The 24,080-nt window shown below is 44.9% G+C and overlaps 1 protein-coding gene across 6 annotated transcripts in view; it reads right to left on the reverse strand.

The window, feature by feature from the left end:
* Positions 1-16,798: 16,798 nt before the first annotated feature.
* The window catches only part of VWA5B1 (von Willebrand factor A domain containing 5B1), a 69,947-nt gene continuing 62,665 nt past the window's right edge, over positions 16,799-24,080 (reverse strand). For all 6 annotated transcript variants that reach the window (XM_081201397.1, XM_081201402.1, XM_081201400.1 and 3 more), the window contains 3 exons: positions 23,922-23,982; positions 23,186-23,309; positions 16,799-21,879 (listed from right to left, as the gene is read on the reverse strand). In XM_081201397.1, the coding sequence (XP_081057523.1) occupies positions 21,199-21,879; positions 23,186-23,309; positions 23,922-23,982 (866 nt within the window). In that variant the 3' untranslated portion in view covers positions 16,799-21,198. The remainder of the gene's footprint in view (positions 21,880-23,185; positions 23,310-23,921; positions 23,983-24,080) is intronic.

Consider the following 24,080-nt stretch of genomic DNA (forward strand, 5'->3'; position numbering starts at 1 on the left):
AGGCAGGGCCTAGTGGGCAGAGCTCAGAGCAAAGATGGGGGTAGAGGCAGTGGGTTGGGAAATCAGAGAAATGGTTAGAGGGCAGTGGGGGGAGCATAGCAAGCCACAATATCCCGAGACCAAGTTCTAGTGTTAGGAGAGAGGGAGAGAAAAACTTTTCTCGATCCACTTTCTGCACGAAATGCGTGATTTTTATAAGCTACTATCCTGTCACGTCCTACTTGCCTTTTCTGTAAACTGAAAAGTCTCAGTCGCTGCAACCTTTCCTCCAAGAAGAGGTGAGCAATGTTCCGAAAATAAGAGAAGATTGTTATGTCACATATACCTCCCAACCATCCCCATTTACTGGTGGGGAGGGTGGGGCTCCTTGTTTTCTAATCACTGTCCTAATTTTTGCCTTCTGGGGGTTATTTTTTCTTTTTAAAAAGTTATTCTGCAGAGTTCAGCCCACTGACAGTTAAACATCTCACGTGGTAGTGACTAAAGAAGGCATATTAGCCTTCTTCAGCTGTCCCTCCATATGCTCATGAAATATAGAAATATAGAAAGGAAGGGTGTGTGATCACTCCTGCTGGGTCTCCAGTCTCCACCTCTGCAAATAATGGGATAATGGATCCTATGCATAAACAGCCACACATGCCCAGAGGCCCTCCTGACACCTTATAGCTGCAGTTGCAGGTGACAGGCTTATTTTTTAAGCTTGTGATTCGTAAAACATTCTCTCAAGATCTTGTGGATGCTGGCTTTGGAATCAATTACTCCAAGCTAGGGATACAGGGATAGAGTTGATTTTCTTGGTATTTTAACAAGAATCCTACCTAATTTGTGCTACTTGAAACAACGACTCAGACTGCTATCTTTTCAAATCTTCTCTTCTCCGAATTTTGCAATGCCGTTCTCCAAACAGATAACATTTGCAAAAATGCATCTATTGGGAAAAAGTGTGCATTAAAATGCAAATGTTTCTGTATGTGTATAAACCAAACGGATATGGCAAGAAAGTCTGCTTTCCCAGCAGTGGACAGAAGGAATTCTCAGAATGCAATGTGAAATGGTTGACCAGCTCCCTCAAGGACCAAACTTCCAGTAGATCCAGGATGGGCAACCTGTGGCCCTCCAGATGCTGGGAACTACAGCTCCCAAAATTCCTGAGCATCGGCTGTGCTGGCCTGGCTAAAGTTAGAGTCCCACAGCATCAGCAGGGCACTATGTTGGAACATGGCCATAGACCCAGTAGCCATTGTTAGCTCCATGAACTGGTTGAAGCTGCAATGAGTGAAACACCAGACCACGGACAGCCTTACAATCAGTGCCCAATGGGGATGAGCACCAGAGACAGACCCTACCATGAGGCAAAGCGAGGTGGCTACCTCAGACAGCGAATTCCGAGGGCAGGATAGCAAGGTGGACTGCCTCCAAAGCCCATAGCCAGCTTGCAGCCCTAGCATGGCCAGTGCAGAAATGAGGTGGCGTGAGGTGACCCACCTTGGGTGGCTAGTTCCATGGGTGGGTGGGGTTAGATCTGGACTCAGATTTGGGTAAGTCGAAGACGCAGCCAAGGATGGAAAGAGCAGCAGCAGGAGCACCTCACTGAAAGCTCCCTTTTCCCCCTTGCCAGAAAGAGGTGCTCCTTCAGACCAGCTGCATTGCCGCAGGCCTCCCTCCACCCTGGCAAATATCCAGTGTCAATGGTACATCTTCACACCCTCCAACTGGTGAAAATAAGAATGTCCTATTTAACAGCAGCAGCAGCATTTTATTATTTATACCCCACCCATCGGACTGGGTTGCCCCAGCCACTCTAGGCAGCTTCCAACACACACACACACACACACACACACACACACACACACACACACTCTCACACACACATATATAACATTAAACATTAAAATAAAACTTCCCTATGCAGGGCTGCCTTCAGATGTCTTCTAAAGGTTGTACAGTGGTACCTTTGGTTAAGAACTTAATTCATTCCGGAGGTCCATTCTTAATCTGAAACTGTTCTTAACCTGAGGTACCACTTTAGCTAATGGGGTCTCCCGCTACTGCCGTGCCACCGCCATGTGATTTCTGTTCTCATCCTGAGGTAAAGTTCTTAACCTGAGGTACTACTTCCGGGTTAGCGGAGTCTGTAACCTGAAGCGTTTGTAACCTGAAGCGTTTTGTAACCCGAGGTACCACTGTAATGTACAAAATAACTCCTTGGCTTGGGGGTGTCACATAACTCCATATCCTCCAACATTTCTCTGATGAAAAAAGGGGTGTCCTAAGCAGAGCCGTAGCTAGGTGATCTTGCGCCCCCGGCAGAACCATCCAGATTGCGCCCCCTAGCCATGGACAAATTAGCTCTTCTTTCCGCCTCTCTTCCAACCCTGCCCCCTCCACCCATTCAATTCACCCTCTATTAAAAACCTTTTCTTATGAGGTTAAACATCACTATTTTTATTTCTAGACATATTTTATGGACATATTTTTAAGCTGATTTTTCGCCTGCGCCCCTGGCAGGGGCCCACCTTGCCACCCTCTAGCTACGGCCTTGGTCCTAAGGAAAAGCAGGACATTCCAGGACCAAAACAGAAACCGGGACAGCTTCTGTAAATCTGGGACTGTCCCTGGAAAATAGGGGCCCTTGGAGGGTCTGCATCTTGTCTCAGGCGCCTAAAGGTCTTGGCTAGAGGCCCTGGCTAGAGGCATCCACTCTCCACTCAGAGTTTTAACTTCCAGGACAAAGGAGGTGAATAGCAAGGCAACGTGTTTTTTAACAAGCCCCCCTTCCCACCGCCACATAGGGGCAAAACCAGGATGGCGATTTACCAGAGACCAGGAAAGCAGGACTGTCCCAGGTCAATAGGGACAGCAGGAACACATGGAATCCCTATTTCTACATGTAATTCTTGCTTTGGTCCTAGCGGTTGCCTGGGCAACGAGAAAGGCATCCGAGCTCATTAAGGATGGAGCCTGGCTGCACAGCTCCCCCTAGCGACTTTGCCAGGGATGCAAGAGAGCGGCGGTAAGCAGTCGCCTGCCTTGCCCCTTAGGCCTGCAACAGATGGATGGGCTTGTCCTGCCGGGATGTTCTTTCTGAGCAAAAGGGCCCTCTTGTTTTGCGGGATGAAAAGGATCTGGAGCTCAGAGACCTGTGTGAGGAGAGGAGTTAGAAGGAGAGAGCTGAGATGGGTTTGTTGACGTGGGCTCAGATGTGAGCGGTGGGGGAGGGGGGGGCAAGTTCCCTGCTGGGTCCTCCTAAGAGCATAAGAGTGCCAGGAGATCCGTGCTGGGTCAGGCCAGCAGCCCATCTTAGTCCAGCATCCTGCCTCCTCTTCTGGGAAACCAGATTCCAAACACAAGAGCATTCCCGCGGTTTCCAGCAGCTGCGATTCAGAAGCGTTGTTGCCTTCAGCCGTGGAGGCAGAGCAAAGCCATTCTGACTAGAACCCATTGATAGTTTTATCCCCCATGAGTTTACCTAACCTTCTTTTAAAGCCCTCACTGCCTCCTCGAGGGAGCGAGTCCCACCGTTCTAGCTATGCACGTCATGAAAAAGTGCATTTTCTTTCATCTCCCCCAACCGTCAGGCATTCAGCGCCAATGGATGTTCACGAGCTCTAGCATGATCAGATTTTTCTTAGCCATTCTTGTAATTTTTTAAAGCGGCACTTGTGACAAAAAGTTGCAGGATACTGTGATCCTCTTCGGGGTCCCAGCCAGCCATGCCCTTTTCTAGGACACTGCATTATATTCCCCTTCTTCAGGTTTTGCATTCTTCCCCACTCTGCCCCGAACACTTACTATGCTCAGCTCCCAGTGAGCTGCTTTGGGTTGTTGTGTTTTTGCCCTGTTTGCGTGAGTTTGCAGGGAGGAGGACTTCTGTAAACCTTGGGGCATGCTGATGCCTCCTCCTTCTCAGCAGCCCTGTTTTGGCTACAGTATTGTTGGTGCTCAGCACCTGAGTTCACTATTAGAGGGAGGGGGTTATCAATACGGCTGCTCCAATCGTCCCTGTTTGCCTGGACTGTGAATAGCCTCCACAGGTGCTCCAAGAACCACAGAAGATCCCCTTGGAGTCTAAGCCTTAGAGCCTCTTGCATAGAAAGGGTGGGATTTTTTAAAAAATATATTATTATTCAGTTTGCATTGAAAGGTGAACCTAGCTAATTCACACTTTCTGGAACAGTAAGCAAGCTGAGATGCAGACGTCCTTCTAAGTTTGCACTTTCTCAAATCTCATAATGCAGATCTCCACCCAAAGAACATGTAGCAAAATGAATATATTGGTGGTAAAGTGTGCCGATACATATGTGTGTGTGTGTGTACATACATTCTGTATATATATGCAATAGTGAAAGTAACATTTAAAAAATGCATTATTTTAGGGGAACTTGCTTTGCACCAAAAAAAGTGTAGAGAAGGCAAACAAACATGCCTATTGAGAGAAATTTGCATCTGGAATGCTAATGAGAAAAGGCAGGGGCTTTTTCTTAGGGTGGGAGGTGGGAAGATTCAACTCTCTGTATGTGCGAAGATCAAGATAAGAGGGTGACTGAGGGCTACATATAGATTTATAATCTTGTGTCTTATGGTTTCTTTTTCAATTTTCTTTTTTCTGTTTGATATATTGCTTTTTATTATTCCCTTTAATTTAGTTGAAATTTTATGCTACATTAGGTTGAAAACCTTTAATAAAATTGATTAAAGAACAAAACAAAATGCTGTTGATTCCCCCCCCCCCAGTTGTTTGTATGTGTGTGTGTGTGATGTAGAAATGCGGAGCACTGAAGATCAGACAAAGGAGAAACTGAGAGAATGGCCAGAACTGTCTTACCTGCACACAACAAAATGTTTGGGGCCTGTCCTGATTGCCTCAAACCCAGGGCTGTGCAGGACTGGTTTTCTTTTGCCCGCATCAGTGTCTCTTGGGATGAGTTGCAGATCAAGTCAGGCAGGTGCTTGGCATCCGAAAAGCAACTGCATGTGCATTAACGAACACCATGGAGATGCGTACTTTATAAATACACCTGTGCTAATCATCCTCCGAACAATCACCCGAAAACGAGCCAAAGTGTGGGCAGGAAGATCAGAACCAAAGCACTTACCTGTCAATTTAGCTTTCCTGTGAAGCTTCACAAGCACTGCTGGCGGCGGCGGCTGGGGGGGGAAGACCCCGCGACGCCTCCAATACGTTTCCCACCCCCACCCTCCAGTCCACGTGCTGCCTAGATCAGCTGCAGCCTCTGCCTCCTCTTTCGGCACAGAGCATCATCAGCTGTCAAAACTCAAGGGGAGGCTTCAGTAAGTCTCTAAAAGGGGTTCCCCACCCTTCACCTTGGGGATTGGGGTTGGGTATTTGCTTTTTAAAAAGAGGAAAGCCTGGGGCTTGGGCTGGATTAACTTCCTACAGAGGAAAGAGCAAAGTCGGGTGGGGGCTGCTTCGTTAGTCCTACATTCTAGAACTGGGGCCACCTTTCCTTCTCGGTTATTTTCTGGGGGCCACTTTCCTTTTTAAAAAAATATTTTTTATTTAATTTTCCACTTTTATCATAATCACATTTTGTTACATACTTCTATAACTTAATAAATTACAGTGGTACCTCGGGTTAAGAACTTAATTCGTTCTGGAGGCCTGTTCTTAACCTGAAACTGTTCTTAACCTGAAGCACCACTTTAGCTAATGGGGCCTCCCACTGCCACCGTGCAATTTCTGTTCTCATCCTGAAGCAAAGTTCTTAACCTGAGGTACTATTTCTGGGATAGCAGAGTCTGTAACCTGAAGCATTTGTAACCTGAAGCGTTTTGTAACCCGAGGTACCACTCTAATGTACAAAATATCTCCTTGGCTTGGGGGTGTCACATAACTCCATATCCTCCAACATTTCTCTCATGAAAAAAGGGGTGTCCTAAGCAGAGCCCTAGCTAGGTGATCTTGCGCCCCTGGCAGAACCGTCCAGATTGCGCCCCCTAGCCACAGACAAATTAGCTCTTCTTTCCGCCTCTCTTCCAACCCTGCCCCCTCCACCCATTCAATTCACCCTCTATTTAAAACCTTTTCTTATGAGGTTAAACATCAATATTTTTATTTCTAGACATATTTATGGACATATTTTTAAGCCGATTTTTCGCCTGCGCCCCTGGCAGGGGCCCACCTTGCCACCCTCTAGCTACGGCCTTGGTCCTAAGGAAAAGCAGGACATTCTTAACCCGAGGTACTATTTCTGGGTTAGCGGAGTCTGTAACCTGAAGCATATGTAACCTGAAGCATCTGTAACCCGAGGTACCACTGTACTCTATAAGAGCATCAACCTCCTTCCCTCCCTCTTTCTGACTTCCACACATATTTCACCTTGTTATCTGTAAATCACTTCCTTACAAAACATTTCAGTTCAAGCCTACAAACGTTTTCAAATGTTTACAGTTTTCTTTCATATAAAGTATAAATTTGTTCCAGTCCTTTTGAAACAGTTCGTCAGGCCATTGGCCTGATCCAGCAGTAATAATAATAATAATAATAATAATAATAATAATAATAATAATAATAATAATGTATTATTTATACCCCGCCCATCTGGCTGGGTTTCCCCAGCCACTCTGGGCAGCTTCCAACCGAATACAGTGGTGCCCCGCAAGACGAATGCCTCGCAAGACAGAAAACCCGCTAGACCAGGGGTCTGCAACCCGCGGCTCCGGAGCCACATGTGGCTCTTTTACACCTTTGCCACGGCTCCGGGGCGGATACTAGCGAGGGGAGGAGGCGCATTGTGCGCCCCGACACTCCCCACTGTGGCGGGCGCTGTACTGGCTGTGACGTCGCATGGGGGCGGTGCGTGCGTTAGTCACGCACCGTCCTGACGTCACCTTCCCGGTTTTGCGGCTCCCAGTTTTTTCCCCCCTTCAGAAATGGGTCCAAGTGGCTCTTTTTGTCTTAAAGGTTGCAGACCCTGCGCTAGACGAAAGGGTTTTCCGTTTTTGAGCTGCTTCGCAAGACGATTTCCCCTATGGGCTTGCTTTGCAAGACGAAAACGTCTTGCAAGTGTTCTGATTTTTTCCCGCTTCCCCCCCTTTTTCTAAGCCGCTAAGCCGCTAATAGCCTTTTAGCTGCTAATCCGCTAATCCTTTAATAGCCGCTAATCCTTTAATAGCCGCTAAACCGCTAATAGCGCTAATCCGCTAAGCCGCTAATAGGGTTGCTTCGCAAGACGAAAAAACCGCTAGACGAAGAGACTCGTGGAACGGATTAATTTTGTCTTGCGAGGCACCACTGTATTAAAAACAATACAGCATCAGACATTGAAAACTTCCCTAAACAGGGCCGCCTTCAGTTGTCTTTTTAAAGTAAAATAGTTGTTTATTGCCTTGACATCTGCTGGGAGGGCGTTCCACGGCACGGGCACCACTACCGAGAAGGCCCTCTGCGTGGTTCCCTGTAACCTCACTTCCCGCAGGGAGGGAACTGCCAGAAGGCCCTCGGCGCTGGACCTCAGTGTCCGGGCTGGATGATGGGGGTGGAGACGCTCCTTCAGGTATACTGGACCGAGGCTGTTTAGGGCTTTAAAGATCAGCACCAACACTTTGAATTGTGCTCGGAAATGTACTGGGAGCCAATGTAGGTCTTTCAAGACCGGTGTTATATGCTTTCGGCGGCCACTCCCAGTCACCAGTCTAGCTGCCGCATTCTGGATTAATTGCAGTTTCCGAGTCACCTCCAAAGGTAGCCCCGTGCAGCACTTCCGGAGGCGGCGCGTTCAGCAATGGCGGTCCTCTTCAGCTGCTGAAGAGGGGCTCCGCGGAAAAGGGTCGTGCGCTGCGGCACAGCGACGACCCATTCAGACAAACCACGGGTAGAGTGAGCCCGTGGCCGTGGGGTTCGGCGGGCACCAGGAGCGACCTCGGAAACGCAGAAGAGACCCCGTAAGGGGCTTCGGAACGTGGAGGGGGTAGCGGTGCTGTGAATCCATCGCTCTTTCCGCGGAAGCGAAGCCGCGCGGCTGCTGCTGACCAGCGCTGACCTTTCTTCTTTGAACAATTGAATTGAAACAACAGACTCGTGAGTAAGAAATTTGAGGCTTTATATGAACCTAATTTGGCGAAATTTGGCTGAAAGCGGGAGACGCTAAAAAGGAAGTCAGTCTTCCGGCTCTGTTTAAAGTATCGAGCAAAGACTCTTTAAAGCGGAAGCGTTAAAAGGAGCTCAAAAGAAGTTGGAATATACCCTGCAAATTCGGATTTGGTTGCTTAAAAGTTAAAGGAAAATTATAACAGACCTATAAGTGGATAAAGACTGTGATTCCTCTCTCTATTTTTCTGTGGATTACAAAGTTATGAAACCCTGCTCTCGGACTGTCTGGATACAAGGTAACATCAGACTGCGGTAACTATATATAAAAACATAAAAAGTTACGCTGGGCTACTTCGTAAGCTGTAAAAAAAGGAACTGTTGCATGCACCTTTGCAAAGAACTTTTATTCTCTGCAGTTAAAATTGAATTTGGAGGACTCCCCTCCTATTTTGGATTTTACTTATTTTTTTCTTTGGGAACTTAATGGTGGAAATTTTCTATCCTTCTCCCTAACCTATGGGGAGCTCCCCCTGCTGGATTGTGGATTTATTAGTCTCTGAGAACTGCTGTTTGACTTGGAATTTTTATGTCTAGATGTTTATCTCTTTTTGGATTGTCTTTCCCATGGGATTTACAATTTGACCTTGACGCCTGGACAGCTGTGGAATGAGCGGCGTAGGAAAAACAAGGGCTGCTAAGAAAGCAAAACAAACTGAACTTTTGCAATCAACTTTGCCGGTGCAGCCACGCAGATCATCTGTTCCTATTGTGACAGGTCTGCAAGAAGGACAATTCCAGCAGCCAACTTTTGGGGATATGGCTGCAGGAGGGCTGGACCCTGTTTCTAAAGAAATATTGGAACAGTTGGCAGCATTAAATAAGAAAGCTGATGAACAAGCAGCTAAATTTGAGGAACAAGCGGCTAAATTTGATAAGGTGACAGCCACAATTAATAAACTGACAGATCAAGTCGCTCAAAATACACAGGCAGTAGGAAAAATTGAAAAGATTATAACAGAAAATCGAAAATTAGCTCAGGAAGCAAATACCAAAGCAGACCAAAATAAAGAGAGGATTGAGGAATTAAGAGGGGAAGTAAGACCACTGAGCAGACAGGTTAATGACCAGCAAGCGTACCTGTCTATGGCTGAACTGAAAAACAGGGAAAGCAATCTTCGGTTGAGAAATATCCCAGAATCAGAAAAAGAAGACTTGATCGGCTTTCTGACTACAGAAATATCCAAGTTCTGGGGTTTGGCAGAAGAGAAGGACTTTAAAATTGTTACCGCTTTTAGATTGGGAAGAGTGGCCAAGAAGGATAAACCAAGAGACTGCTTGATCATTTTGAGATCTAAGCAGGAAAAAGATAATATACTCGGCCTACATTTTAAAAATTCACTGGTAATTCAGGGAAAGACAGCAGAAATCTTCAGAGACATACCAAAACAGTTGTTGGACTTAAGAACTACATACAAAGATCTAGCAAGCTTACTGAGAAACAACACAATTGCCTACAGGTGGGAATTCCCTCAAGGACTATCCTTTACTTTGAAAGGGAAGAAGGTAAGAATAAGAACAGCAGAAGAGCAAGAAAAGTTCCTAAACGATCACGGGGAGGACCTCCGGAAAGGAACAGCAGGAGCTTGGCCACCTCCTTCGTTTGGCCTTAACCCGGTTCCACCTCCAGTCAAAGACGATAAAGGAGACACCCCCACTGGCTAATAAACTGATCCAGGATGTCTCTACAGCTTCTCAGTTGGAACATTCATGGCGCAAATTCTCCCAAAAAAAGGAAAAAAAAAATTCACATATTGAGAAAAGAACAATTGGATGTCATTTGCCTTCAAGAAACACATGTGACTAGGCTCCACAGGAGAGTGTTAATCAACAAGAGACTAGGCCAAGAATTTATTTCATCAGACAAGGTTAAAAAAAGAGGAGTAGTGATATATGCAAAAGAGAGCCTAGCACCAAAGTTGGTGTTTAAAGATGAATTTGGAAGAATTTTGGCAATTGAAATACAAGCACAAGGAGAAAAATTTTTGATAGTAGGAATTTATGCACCAAATGATGGGAAATCAGAATTTTATAAGAAGCTGCATGAGATAATGCTGGACCATATTGACTATTCTAACATCATTTTGATGGGAGACATGAATGGGGTTGTCTCCACTTACATGGATAAGTCACAAAACCAAAACTTGACCAATGATGGCAGACTTCCTAAGACTTTTTTTGAACTTACAGACAATATGGACTTGATTGATATTTGGAGAACAAAGAACCCTTTAGGTAAAGAGGGAACATTCTTTTCTGAAGCCCACCTATCTTGGACAAGAATCGACCAAATCTGGATATCTAGAGGACTGGCACCTAAGGCAAAAAAAATAGACATCTGTCCTAAAACCTGCTCCGACCATAATGCTTTGAAAATGGATCTGAGACTCACACCAGCTGGATCCTTCAGATGGAGAATGAATGACTCTTTATTCAGAGATCAGGAGATTGTAAAGCAGGCCCAAAAAACGCTGAAAGACTATTTTGAAATAAATTTGAATACCTTGGTGGAAAAGAAAATAATCTGGGACGCGAGCAAAGCTGTTATGAGAGGATTTTTGATACAACAGAACTCTATTAAGAAAAAACTCCAGAACAGTAAAAAGGACAAGATCTTGGAGAGGATAAGAGATGGAGAGAAAAAGTTGAGATTAAATCCAAAATCAAAAGAGGTTTTAAGAGAAATAAAATTTCATCAAGCACAATATGCGAAACTGATAAACCAAGAAGTCGAATGGAAAATTAAACAGATGAAGCAAAAATCATTTGAATCGGCAAATAAATGTGGGAAACTGCTGGCATGGCAGTTGAAAAAGAGACAAAAATTGAACTTTGTTACCAATCTTGAGGTTGAAGGAGAATGTATTCAGAAACCAGAAGAAATTAGAAAGTGTTTCCAGAGATATTTCAAAAAATTGTTTACCCAAGGACACCAAGCAGAGACTGAGATAAACCAATTCTTAGAAAGTTATGGCCTGCAAAAACTAACACAAGATAAACAAACAGCCCTGAATTATAAAATAACACAACAGGAAATTGAAAGCGCCATTCAGAACATGCAACTAGGCAAATCCCCAGGTCCAGATGGACTTACCTCCAAATATTACAAGATACTGAAGGAATATCTGGTTCAGCCACTAATGGAGGTATGCAATCAAATTATGGAAGGGAAGGGGGCACCAGAATCGTGGAAAGAGGCATTCATCACTTTGATACCAAAATCGGAATCTGAAAAGACTCAACTTAAGAACTACCGTCCCATCTCACTCCTAAACGTGGATTACAAAATTTTTGCTGATATTTTAGCAAATAGATTGAAAAAAGTTTTAAACGAAGTAATACATAAAGACCAAGCAGGCTTTCTCCCTGGCAGGCATTTGTCTGACAACACTAGGAACATTGTGGACGTTTTGGAGTTATTACAGACAAATTTGAACACAAAAGCAGTTTTGATCTTTATAGATGCAGAGAAGGCCTTTGATAACATATCTTGGAAATTTATGAAGAAAAATTTGGAAGGGATGGGTGTGGGAAGGGCGTTCCAAAATGGTATTGAAGCAATCTATTCAGAACAAAAAGCTAAACTGATAGTAAACAATGTGGTGACAGAGGAGCTTAAAATTGAAAAAGGGACACGACAGGGATGCCCCCTATCACCCTTGTTATTTATTTCTGTCCTGGAGGTGTTGCTGAACTTGATCAGGAAGGACCAGCAGGTGGAAGGAATACAGGTTGGAGAAAAACAATATAAATTGAAGGCCTTTGCAGACGATTTGGTTTTGACAGTACAGGAGCCAGAAACTAGTACAAAAAGAGCTTTAGAGCTAATCTCTGAATTTGGTCGGGTAGCGGGATTCAAGTTGAACAAACAAAAAACTAAGGTTTTGGCAAAAAATATGACACCTTCAGAAATAGAGGGGTTTCAGAAGGAAACAGAATTAAACGTGGTAACAAAAGTGAAATACCTGGGGGTTAACTTGACCGGGAGAAACTTGAATTTGTTCAAAGACAACTATGAAAAATGTTGGTCTGAAATTAAAAGGGACTTAGAAATTTGGTCAAGATTGAAACTTTCCTTGTTGGGAAGGATCGCAGCAGTGAAAATGAATGTATTGCCAAGAATGTTATTTTTGTTTCAAACCCTCCAGATCGTGGACAGAGTGGAGTGTTTTGGAAAGTGGCAGAAGGACATCACGAAGTTTGTCTGGCAGGGCAAAAAGCCCCGTATAAAATTTAAGATACTAACAGATGCGAAGGAAAGAGGGGGATTTGCCCTGCCGGACTTAAGATTGTATTATGAAGCTGCATCCTTCTGCTGGATGAAGGATTGGTTTCTGTTAGAAAACACTGATGTCCTAGATCTGGAAGGGCATAGCAATGCTTTCGGGTGGCATGCATACTTGTGGTACGACAAGGTAAAGTCTCATAAACTGTTTAAAAACCATATTGTCAGGAAAGCTCTATTTATTGTCTGGACTAAATACAAGGACTTACTTGAAAATAAGACCCCGAGGTGGCTATCACCGACGGAGGCTAAAGCCATTAAACTACGTAACATGGGGAGTGGCTGGGCAAAATACTGTGAGTTAATAGAAAGAGATGGTGATACTTGGAGGTTGCAGAGCTTTGAAAAATTGAAGGGAAAGGTGCGAGACTGGTTCCATTATGCCCAAATTCTAGAGGTGTTTAAAAAGGATAAAAAAATTGGTTTCCAGGTGGAAAAATCAAAACTAGAGACAGAACTACTTGAACCTAAGACGAAAGTGCTTTCAAGAATGTATAACTTGTTGCTTAAATGGAATACTCAAGATGAGATAGTTAAATCAGCTATGATAAAATGGGCTCAGGACATTGGGTACAACATTATGTTTGAAGACTGGGAAAGGTTATGGACCACCGGTATGAAATTCACGGCATGTAGTGCCTTAAAAGAAAACATTATGAAAATGGTATACAGGTGGTACATGACCCCAGTCAAACTTGCAAAGATATACCATCTGTCTGACAATAAATGTTGGAAATGTAAGGAGGCTGAAGGAACATTCTTTCACCTCTGGTGGACATGCCCGAGGGTGAAGGCTTTTTGGGAAATGATTTATAATGAGTTGAAAAAGGTGTTTAAGTACACCTTTCACAAGAAACCAGAGGCCTTCCTCCTGGGCATTGTGGGCCAGAGAGTGTCAAAGAAAGATAGAACTTTCTTTTTATATGCAACTACAGCAGCAAGAATCCTTATAGCTAAACATTGGAAGGCACAGGAGCTACCCACGCTGGAAGAGTGGCATTCACAGCTGATGGACTACATGGAACTGGCCGAAATGACCGGCAGAATCCGAGATCTGGGAGAAGAGGCAGTGGAAGAGGACTGGAAAAAAATTTAAGGACTATCTACAAAAACATTATAAGCTATATGAATGTTGAGAATTTGCTAAGTTTTTGGGAAAAACATGCTTCAGGATTGAGATCTATAAACGATGGAAATTAAGTTATGATTTTGAAAAGTATAAATTACAGATGATATAACTAAATGAAAGCACAAAAACACATGAAATAAGGTATCAATTTGCTGTTTATTTTTATTGTAAAGAAAGCAGGGGATGGAAGATCTGGGGAAGTCCAGTTGACTACGAAAATAGATCTGGAAAAATGAATTTTCTTTTATAATTTCTTTTTTTTCTGTAAAATCGCTTTTGTTATGTTGTTGACGATGTTCTTTGACCTTGGAAAAAAAGCAATAAAAAATTTATTTAAAAAAAACAAAAAAAACACAAAGGTAGCCCCGTGCAGTAGTCCAAGTGGGAGATAACTAGAGCATGCACCACTCTGGCAAGACAGTCTGCGGGCAGGTAGGGTCTCAGCCTGCGTACCAAATGGAGCTGGTAAACAGCTGCCCTAGACACAGAATTAACTTGCGCCTCCATGGACAGCTGTGAGTCCAAAATGACTCCCAGGCTGTGCATCTGGTCCTTCAGAGGGGCACAGTTAGCCCATTCAGGATCAGGGAGTCCTCCACACCAGCCCACCCCATCCCTCAATCCGTTATGTGCCATCCATCCTCCAACTGCCTCCAGACACTCACACAGGACCTTCACCACCTTCACTGGTTCTGATTTAAGAGAGGCAGAGTAGGCTTTTCTTATGTTCTTATCCCTGCTGTACAGTCTTTTTCCTGAGATGTTTATTATTAGATTTGAGCCCCACCCCACCCCAGTTTTAACTGGGTAATTTGCCTTTCCCCAAGTATTTCCATGCTTTCTCCAGATTTGGCTGTCTCCTTTCTGCAATATTGGGAAGGCACAATGAAGGTGTCCCATAGGAGGATTCTTTGTGTCCCTGTAGAGATGAAGCAGTCAAAACTTTAGGCCACTTTAAAAATAAATAAATAAAAATAAACCCTGTAATCTTCACGGAGAGCAACATAACAGACTACTTTGCCCATTTCTGAGGAAACATCCTGTAAGGACAGCAGTCCAGAATGGTACCTGAAATCTAGATAGCTCAGTTGGTTAGAGCATGGTGCTGATAGCACCAAGGTTGCAGGTTCGATACCCATATTGAACAGCTGCATATTCCTGCATTGCAGGGGGCTGGACTAGATGAACTTTAGGGTCCCTTCCAACGCTACAATTCTATGAAACATTTCTTGGCTGATACAAACAAGCTAATAGAGTCAGTGGCCAAGTTTCTGTTCTCTCCTCAAAGGTCTCATAAGGTGATGCTCTCATTTTAATTGCAGTTGGTAGCTCATTTTCCCCCCTTGTATTATATGTTATTTAAATATGTTTATGTTTTAATGATTATGTTCTTACTCCATTTGTCCTGTTTCAATGGGTCCCTGACAGTATAATAGATGATTCATTGATTGTTTTAATATATGCTTTTATAAGTCGCTTCAAGGTGTTTCTGTGAAAATTGCTGAGTGGGGCCCTGGCCATTTACCACAAAGTCCTTTCCCTCTCAGAGAGGTGCCAAAATCTGGTGATGAGGGAGCAGTGCATTGATTCCGTCAGTGGTGCCTCGCCATGCTTACAAACTAACACAGAAAAGGTTTGCTTGCAGTGTTATGGTTTTATTGCGACACCAAAGCTTCCACAAGAGAAAACCAACACAAGAAACCAGCCAAAGGAAAAATAATAATCCATGCAGTCACCATTTTGCTGATATTGCACAATGCCCTTCCCTCACTAAACTGCTCCTCCAGCAAGCAAGCACACCAACTAGAGTTCAAAACACAATTCGGAGAGGCATTTTTCTTTGTGTATCCAAAAACACTCACCAAACCCCCATTCATAATAAACCCCCATTCATAATTTGTTCCCTGATATTCCTAATGACTGTTACTGGAGAGATAGATAGAGATAGAGATGATAGAGATAGAGATAGAGATAGAGATAGAGATAGAGATAGAGATAGAGATAGAGATAGAGATAGAGATAGAGATAGAGATAGAGATAGATAGAGATAGAGATAGAGATAGAGATAGAGATAGAGATAGAGATAGAGATAGAGATAGATAGAGATAGAGATAGAGATAGAGATAGAGATAGAGATAGAGATAGAGATAGAGATAGATAATTAGGTTGTTTCTGATATTATTCTCATGTAAATTTCTCCCCAAATTTTTAAGTTCTGAATTACTTGATCTGGTTTCCATAACGGATCCAGTGCATTAGGAATCATTTCTTGTTCTGTCTTTAAGTTTCCACTTAAATTTTCGTGCGTGCAGGCTCTGACACAGCTTTCCATTTCTTCGAGCCATTTGTGTCTTTCTCCCTCCTCGCCACTGGGCCATACACATTGCTAAAACACTGCACAAAAGCAACCCTTAATACGACTGCGCATGCGATTGTGTCAAGATTCTTTTTATGTGGTGTTTTACCGATATGTTGTGCATTGGTGAAAACACTACACAAAAAAGAATCTTGGGGAGCAGATGTACAATGGCATCAATATTGCCTCTCTTTTTGGGGGTTGTGTTTTATCAATGTATATCTTTGAACGTAACCTAGATAGCAAAACAGAAAGAAGTGATGCAAGTAAACTGAAAGTAGGGAAACTGATCACAGCGCTATTCCAAATGAGATTTATAAATGCATCTGATTAAGGGGGCAATCCTGAAATCAGCTTGGGCTGGCTGAAAGTGATTGGAGCCAGTGAAAATGCCACTTGGCTGGCAGAGAGCAATGCCTGGTGGTGGGGCAACATTTATGATGCTCCCACATGCTACTACTTAAGTAGCACACATAATAGCTACTATGTGGACTATCTGCAGCATAAGAGACAGCATTAAAAAAATCACTCAGTATATACTATCTATTCAGGGAGCAAGGGTACATAAAAAAGACATTCAATAAAACTAGTCATACAGCAGAAATAGAGAGCGTAATGAAAATCCTCATAGATCATAGATCAGCTGCCAGCTAAAAACAGCAATTCAGTTTGGGAAAGGCCTGAGAAAAACCAGTTTTGCAGCACAGAGTAGTAGGCAATTGTTGAAACAGCAAAGAGGACAGGGTCCCATCCATTACGGGCATGGATACAGAGAAAAGTGGTTTCTCAGCTATTCCAGTCCTGAGTTGTTAAGGCTTTAGAACAGTGCACTCTTAACCATGTCTCCTCATAAGTAAGTCTTGTTGAATTCAGTTTACTACCAGGTGAATGAAGTTAGGATTGCAGCCTTAGACCTAGCTGCTGCATTTTGCCCTACCTGCAACTTTCAGCTCAACTTTAAAGGTAGAATGCACTGCAGTAATCCGGTCTGTGTCTGAATACCAGTTTGTGGAGACCACCAAGGGGGAGACTTCTGGCTCTTGCCCTCATAGCCTCAATGCAGGTTTCCCATCTGTTTGGGCATTGTGAACACAGGATACAGGACTGGATCAGCCCCTCGATGTTGGGGGAAAGATCTGCTGATGCAGAAGTACCAACAGCAGGGTTTCCACGGTGGTAGGGAGTAAAAGGGGGCATGTTGGAGGTGAATTAGGGAAGGTCTTGGACCCATAGGAAAAGGGTAACAATCTGTACCCGCTCTGGATCTGATGACAAGGTTATTTTTTTGTTTTAAGTAAAAAAAGAGAATGGAACCAGTGGAAATTCTACTTATCTTATTTTGAAAAAAGCATAGGAACCATTGAATCTGGCAAGCTGATGCTTCATATCCATCAACAAGAGTAAGGTTTCGTGTACTCTTGGCTGTATTTAATTGGAGATTGAAATACTCATTTAACAAATTTTAATCTTGCTTTTTTATATTGCTGTAAGCTTCCTCGGGACCTCATGGGTGAAGGGTGGGCAAGAAATCAAGTTGTTGTTCTTCTATTAATTTCCAGCTGGATTCCAAAAGTAAAATCTGAGCAGAAAGTCAGAAAACCAAAACAATATTTTTTTGGGGGGGGCGGACCAAAGTTTGAATTTGTGGGTTGTTGTTGTTTAATTACCAAAATGGCACTAGTTTAAATTGAGGAGAGGAGTGCCTGATCCCGACTTCACGCAACACTGTGCAAGCTGCAATAAATATATTTTAGCTCACAGGAATACTCTGCTACATGAAAACAAAAGGGAGGCAAGAAAAGGTTTCAATATTTCCCCCCCACTTTCGAGGTTTTGGGCTCATGGGATGGCAAATGCAAAGCCCAGACACCACAGTCGAAAGCGTCAGCGATACAGCAGGCGTGATCACATCCGGAAGGCACTTCGGACGTTAGATAATTATATCATCACATTGAGCAGCAAGAACAATTATTGAAAGAGGCCACCTGGTGGACTGACACAACTAAATGAAGCTGCTAACACTTTGCCGGAAGTATGAACACAGCTCAGTAGAAAACCCCACTCCAAACATCCCTGGTGGCAGAGCCGGAGGGCTGGAAGATGAGTGGCAGGTAGGGGGGCTCCTGAAATTCTTCCAGTCTGAACCCTGGAATAACTGGGAACTCTGAATCACCTAGTCTTGTTTTCAAAATAGAGCTGATGCTTTAGGAGTCTTCCACTGCTGTTTTAAACTTCCTCATCTTACATATGTGCAATTGGCCATAGCTTTGCGTTCCATGAGGACTGGGATCTTATTTTACATTTAGGGGAAAGTCTATAGCTCAGGATGGAGCATCTGATTTTCATGCAGAAGGTCCCATGTTCAATCTCTAGCAGCTCCAGGTAGGGCTGGGAATGTGCCCAGGCTAAAACCCTGGGAAGCCACTGCCAGCCAGTGTAGACAATACTGAGCTAGAAGACTCAATGGTCTGACTCAATATATGACAGCTTTCTATGTTCTTTCTTGTGTTGTGCCAAGACCTGCCCTTCAGTTTCTCAAAGGTTTTCTCCCCATTTGTCTGCATGGTTCTCAGGGTAGGGCTTTGAGCTTAGCTTATCGATGTAAGCATGCTATGTATGCTTTTCTTTACATCAAACATTTTCCTCCATGCTCTGTAGCCTCCCCAGGTGCCTGTCCTTCCTAGCCTCATATGTGGAGTTACCTCATGACGTCTTTCCCTGGGCTTTAATTGAAGCATGGGCACCTGGGAGGGCTGCAGAGTGCCAGCCACAAGGGGTGATGATTTGCAGAGTGAAATAAAGGGCTGTGAATGTCTTGTCTTTCTTTCTCCAAATCACTTGCAGCCTTCCCAGGTGCCCTCAGCCACCTTGAAACTAAACACAACAAAAAGCCACTGGCCCACCCATTACGACCAACATTTTATCTTCCCTTTGGATGCAATTCCTTTTCTCATTAGTTGACAAAGAACGGTCCCTCCAAAAGAAAAGTGGGAGGAAGTTTTTGTGCTGCAACATTAGTCTTTTCACCTCCTCTGCATTACCAGTGTGCAGGAACGTGCTGATAAAAAAAGACACTGCTCAAAACCAACCTTGATGGGATTGTGCATCTGCATCTGTCCTCCTCACCATTCCAGTGGCTGCCTCAGTGGGAGAGATGAGAAGCAGGACTCACCCCATCACCTCTACTGAAAGGCCAGCTCCATCAGGCACCTCCAACCCCTAAACTGTTCCCAAGTGGTTATTATAAAAAGGGCTATTGAACTTTAAGAACGGGTGCCTGATTGTTCCTTTTTCTGTTGTGTGCCATGTCTTGTGATTGCAAGCCTGTGGTCAGGGAATATTCTGTTTTCACTGACTGCTTATAAGCCTCCATGGGATTCTTTCCCACAAAGCAGATTACAGTGGTGTTGTGATCTGCAGGCAAAATTACTATTTCTGCAGCAGGGTCAACCCAATCAACATGAAAGAGGAGCTTTTTAGCCACTAAGAAGCCTTCTCACCCTTTGTGCTGATTGGAACGAATAAGTGTGAAAGGGGCTGAGCCAGCCAGTGAGGATTGGCTCCTAGGCTAGGGTCACCCTGGAGAAGGTGTGTGGGAAGAACATTGAGGAGAAGCTGTTATGTATGCTCCGAAGCTAAGCGTTTAGGAACACAGACAACACAAGCTGTTCCAGTGGAACGTCAAGGTAAACACAGCTTAAGCCACTCTGAAAGAACATATTGGAGCACTCTGAATCAGTTCCCAACGTACCAGGCATAGAAAATAGTAGATCCAGCTGAAAAGCAACAAATGGAGATTTGTATTTATCGTTTCAATGCATCCCTAATTATTATTGTTTTATATTTGTAAGATTATTGTATAATCTTAGGTCATATAACTTTAGAAGTGGGTGTGTCTGTGACTAACACGAAGGGAACCCTGCACTTCCGAATTTGTCACTACAGTACCGGCGTAAACTTTTACATCATTCCTACATTTTGCAGAAGACAATACTGAGCTAGGCAGATCAATGGTCTAACTTGGTTGAAGGTAGCTTCCTATGCTTATATAGGAGAAAGGCTGTAGCAGGTGCCCTATCTGGAAAAGATCCCAGGTGCAACCCCCAGCACTTCCAGGAAGAGATTCCTCTTCGAAAACGTGGTGATCTGCTGCCCTGCCAACACAGACCAGGGTGGGGAGAAAGTAGATCTACTGTTAGGTCTCAAGGTGATTTTCAGTAGATCTGTGAGGGTTTTTTAACAACAGGGCAATAACAACATAAGGCTTTCTCCACATCTGACTCTTCTAAAAATTAAGCTGCTGAGAGGAAGAAAGTTTATTGGGAAAACCAGGAGTGGAGTTTTGTCTGGGACTGGACTGTAAGTTTAGATCTGATGATAAAAACACACCCTTGGGCTGAGCAAATGCTAAGAAGCACCTTGTTCCTTAATTCTAGGCACATGTTGCCCTTCCTCTGACTCTCTTTCACACTCTGATTGCTGGACTTTGACATTCACCGGCATCCTAATAAACCAAGAGCAGGAGTGGGACCCATGAGCCTGAAGTTTGCTGCTCATCCCTGGTGTCTACAAGAATGGGCTGGATGGACCCCATGGGCTAAGGGAGCTTCCACGGTTTGTATCTACAGGCGGGAATAATATTAGCCACCATCACAGGACTTAGGCAGGAGATGGCAATGCACATTGCAAGCTTGGGACTTGATAGAAAAGGATGCATAATATTACCACTGTTTAAATAATTCTAGCCCCATAGAAAATGTGTGTTGCTGGCAGAGGATACAAGGATGCAGGGGTGGGGAGTAGCCTCTGAATGCAGCATTGTTCATTGTCTGGGAAAACTTTACCCAGGGGGCAGGGAATTGCTTTTCAGCCCAAAGGCCACATTCTCTAGCAGGCAACCTTCTGGGGGCTACCTGGCAGTGGTAGATGGGGTTAGGCTTACGGATAGGACTCCTCCTCTTTCTGCAGCAGGCTACAGTCCAAACACAGAGCAGTCAGAGAGGTTCTACATAGACAACTCTGCATCCAGGAAAGCAAGAAGCGTTATCACAGTTCAAGAACACGTCTCAACCAGGTGAAAGAGCTCAAGGAAGCTCAGGAGGAGGGTCAGTGAGGGGTGTGACCTGTGAGGAGCCCCAAGGGGTCGGATAGAGATCTTTGAAGGGCTGCATATGACCTCTGGGCCTGAGATTCCCAGCCCAGCCCTCAACCCAACATACAGGGGTGTTTCTGGCAGTAATTGGTAGGTTGTAACCTGGTTCGTGAATGAGCCACCATGTGCCCACCTTCCCTCCTGAGAGCCCACCCTCTCCTCCTCTCTATACATTATTCGGGTTGTAGCAGAGCAAATTGAACTCCAGGTTTTCATCCCAGTGCCTGAGCAACACAAAGAGCTGCTGAGCCGCTGCCTTCACTGCCGGCAGGCTGCAGCCTTCAGGAAAATCTTGCTCGCTTAGCCACAGGCTGGCCTTGGCTGCCGCCAGCTCCCACTCAATGAAGTACGAGGCAGAGCTGTGCTCCAGCCAGGCTAGGGCCACGGCTGTGGCCCACAGCATTCCCTCTGGTGCATTCTTCTGCTGGAGCTCAATGTCCACCAACCAGGCCTGCAGCTCGGAGCTGTCCGTCTCAGAACCTCTCCCGCTGTCAGCCTGCGACTCCTGAGGCGATGGAATGCTTTCTGGAAAGGAGAAGCGCTGGATGGTGATGGCCGGAGGAGAAAGCTTGTTCTCAGCCTTCAGGGCCCCGGAGTGACTTTCGACAGACTCACTCTCTTTGTTTGTCGAGAGATTGACATTGTCCAGTGGTTGAGTTCCCTCAGAGCTCTTGGTTTCCTCTGACGTGGCTGGTCTCCTGGAGGCGCAGGAGCCGGCTGAGGGGCTGGCAGCCATGCGGTGGCAGGCAAAAGGAGACGTCCACTTCAGCTTCTCCAGGGGGATGTTGATGGCCTCACAGAAGGCCTTGTTCAAGAGGAAGGAGCCGCAGGCAAGCTGGAGAGACACCTGAGGGGAAGGGTGGAAACAGTAGTCCTTTTGGATTCCCAAACAGGCAAGAAACTCAGGTGGTCACAAAGGAGAGTGCTGGAACTCTCTAGAATACTGAGATAAGCAGTTGACAGGTGTGTTCAGTCTCCTACAAACAGGGCCGCCACATCCCATTTTGCCGCCATGGCGCCACGGAAACTTCCCTTAGCTGGGTTGTGTGGCTGTGCCTGCAAAGTGGCAGCAGGTTTCAGCGAGATCTCACAGAGCACACAAGATCTCATGAGATTTCAGTGGATAAGCTGGTGCCACTTCTCTGCCGGTGGTGGGGCACCCTTCTGCCACATTAGGCTGCTGACTCAGCCTGCCTCATGGGTGGGCCGGCCCTGCCTAAGAAACCCTAAACCAGCAGAATTGTAGCCAAATAAGTTATACTCAGATCATAACAAGGTAGGCAAGCTGGCCTGAGCACCTAACACCAATTTTGGCCCCGCTGCACTGGCTACCAGTTAGTTTCTGGGACTGACTCAAAGTGCTGGTTTTGGCCTATAAAGCTTTCTGTGGCTCAGGACCCCACTGCCTCCAGGGTCTCCTCTCCCATCACATGAAGACTGTGTCTATGTGCCTCCTCCTCAAGAGGTCCTGAGGATGGGAATATGAGAACAGGCCTTTTCAGTAGTGGCTCCCAGCTTATGGATTGCACTCCCTTGGGAGGCTCACCTGGGTCCATCATTACACATCTTTAGGTACCAGGCAAACACACCCACCCCTTGCCAGGCTTTGGTTTTTTAATTATCTGAGGCCTCCCACAGTGGGTGGGATATTTTGATCATGCCTTTTGAAATTGGATTGTCCTCTAGATTTCCTTTGTTTTTGTTTACATCCGTTTTGATATATCTTTGTTTATGTATTGTAGGTCACCCTGAATTACCCCTGGGTAAAAAAAGTAAAAAAATGCATCTAAGAAATAAATAACAAGAACAAGGTTGCATATGGGGATTACTATTATTTCTGGAAGTGTCTTCATCAATGCACCTGCACCATGTGGAAGGGATGGAGGCACATAGGAACTGCAGACTGTGCGAAAGCTGCAGTCAGTTATTTATTTAGTTATTGAATTTCTATGCACAACTCTTGTGCAAACGTCGGAAACAGGAGCTGTGCAACAAAGCATTCCTAATACCTGGGTTCCACTTCAGTAAAAAGTCACAAGGAAATGCAGAACTCCAAAATAAGAGAATAAATTTTGATGGTGTTTTTTTTTGGAAGCATCCCAATGTGAATGCTTGGAGAGCAGTGTCTCAACCTGGTGGGACCCGATACTTACAAGGGGCAGGTAGTCAATGTTTTCATTGTCACTTTCCAAACTCGTCTCGCTGGTCCTGGTGGGTGTTTTTCCCATAAAGCCTCGGGCTGCTCGCGTCAACAGTCTTGTTTTGTTAAAGGTGAGCCTGGACCACCAAGACAGGAATGTGCAAAGAAAGCAGATGCGCTGTTCAGCCTTCAGCATGATGGCTGCCCTCTCCCAGTCAAGCACATGCTCTTTGGCTGAGGAAAAGTAGTTTCTCTGTTCCCCCACCCCACAGAATTCAAGTCAGTTTCAAGGAAAAGATTTGACTGTGTGAGGAGCACATTCACCCTACTGACATCTTGACCCACCGGTTTTTGCAAATTTTTCTTGGGCAACATTTTAAACAAAATAAAGATCGCCCAACATTTCACAGCTGAGCGCGGGGGAAGGTTTGCCACTAGAGCTGTGTACAAACAACCTCTCTAATTCCGCCATCTTCTTTGTCCACATAAAAATTGGGAGGTGGGACAGTGTAGCCCTCTTATCGATATACAAAAGCTGCCTGGCCTGGGTGAGTCTTCCTTCAACACTGGTTGACAGAACAACATTTCCACTGTCCCCAAGGATAGCAGGCTCTCCTAGGAGGTGCAAGGTGCAAATCCTGCTTGCCACCCCTCCCCCCTCTCGGCATTTGCCACCTGAGATAGTCACCTCAGAGATGGTCACCACCTTCTCAGGAGGAGAAACAGTCCATGGAAACATCAGCCCTTACCTGGCCGCAAAAAAGCTCTCAATGGATTTCTGAGAGGAGACAGATGGACTTCGTAGTGGAACTGAGGAGAGAGAGAGAGAAAATGGAAGATGGCGCCAGAGCCGGAAGGATGACAGTTTAGTGTAGTGGTCAAAGCAGGTCTCTCTATCTGGCCCTCAG

The sequence above is a fragment of the Podarcis bocagei genome, assembly GCF_964188305.1.
Source record: "Podarcis bocagei genome assembly, chromosome: 7".
Classification (NCBI taxonomy): domain Eukaryota; kingdom Metazoa; phylum Chordata; class Lepidosauria; order Squamata; family Lacertidae; genus Podarcis; species Podarcis bocagei.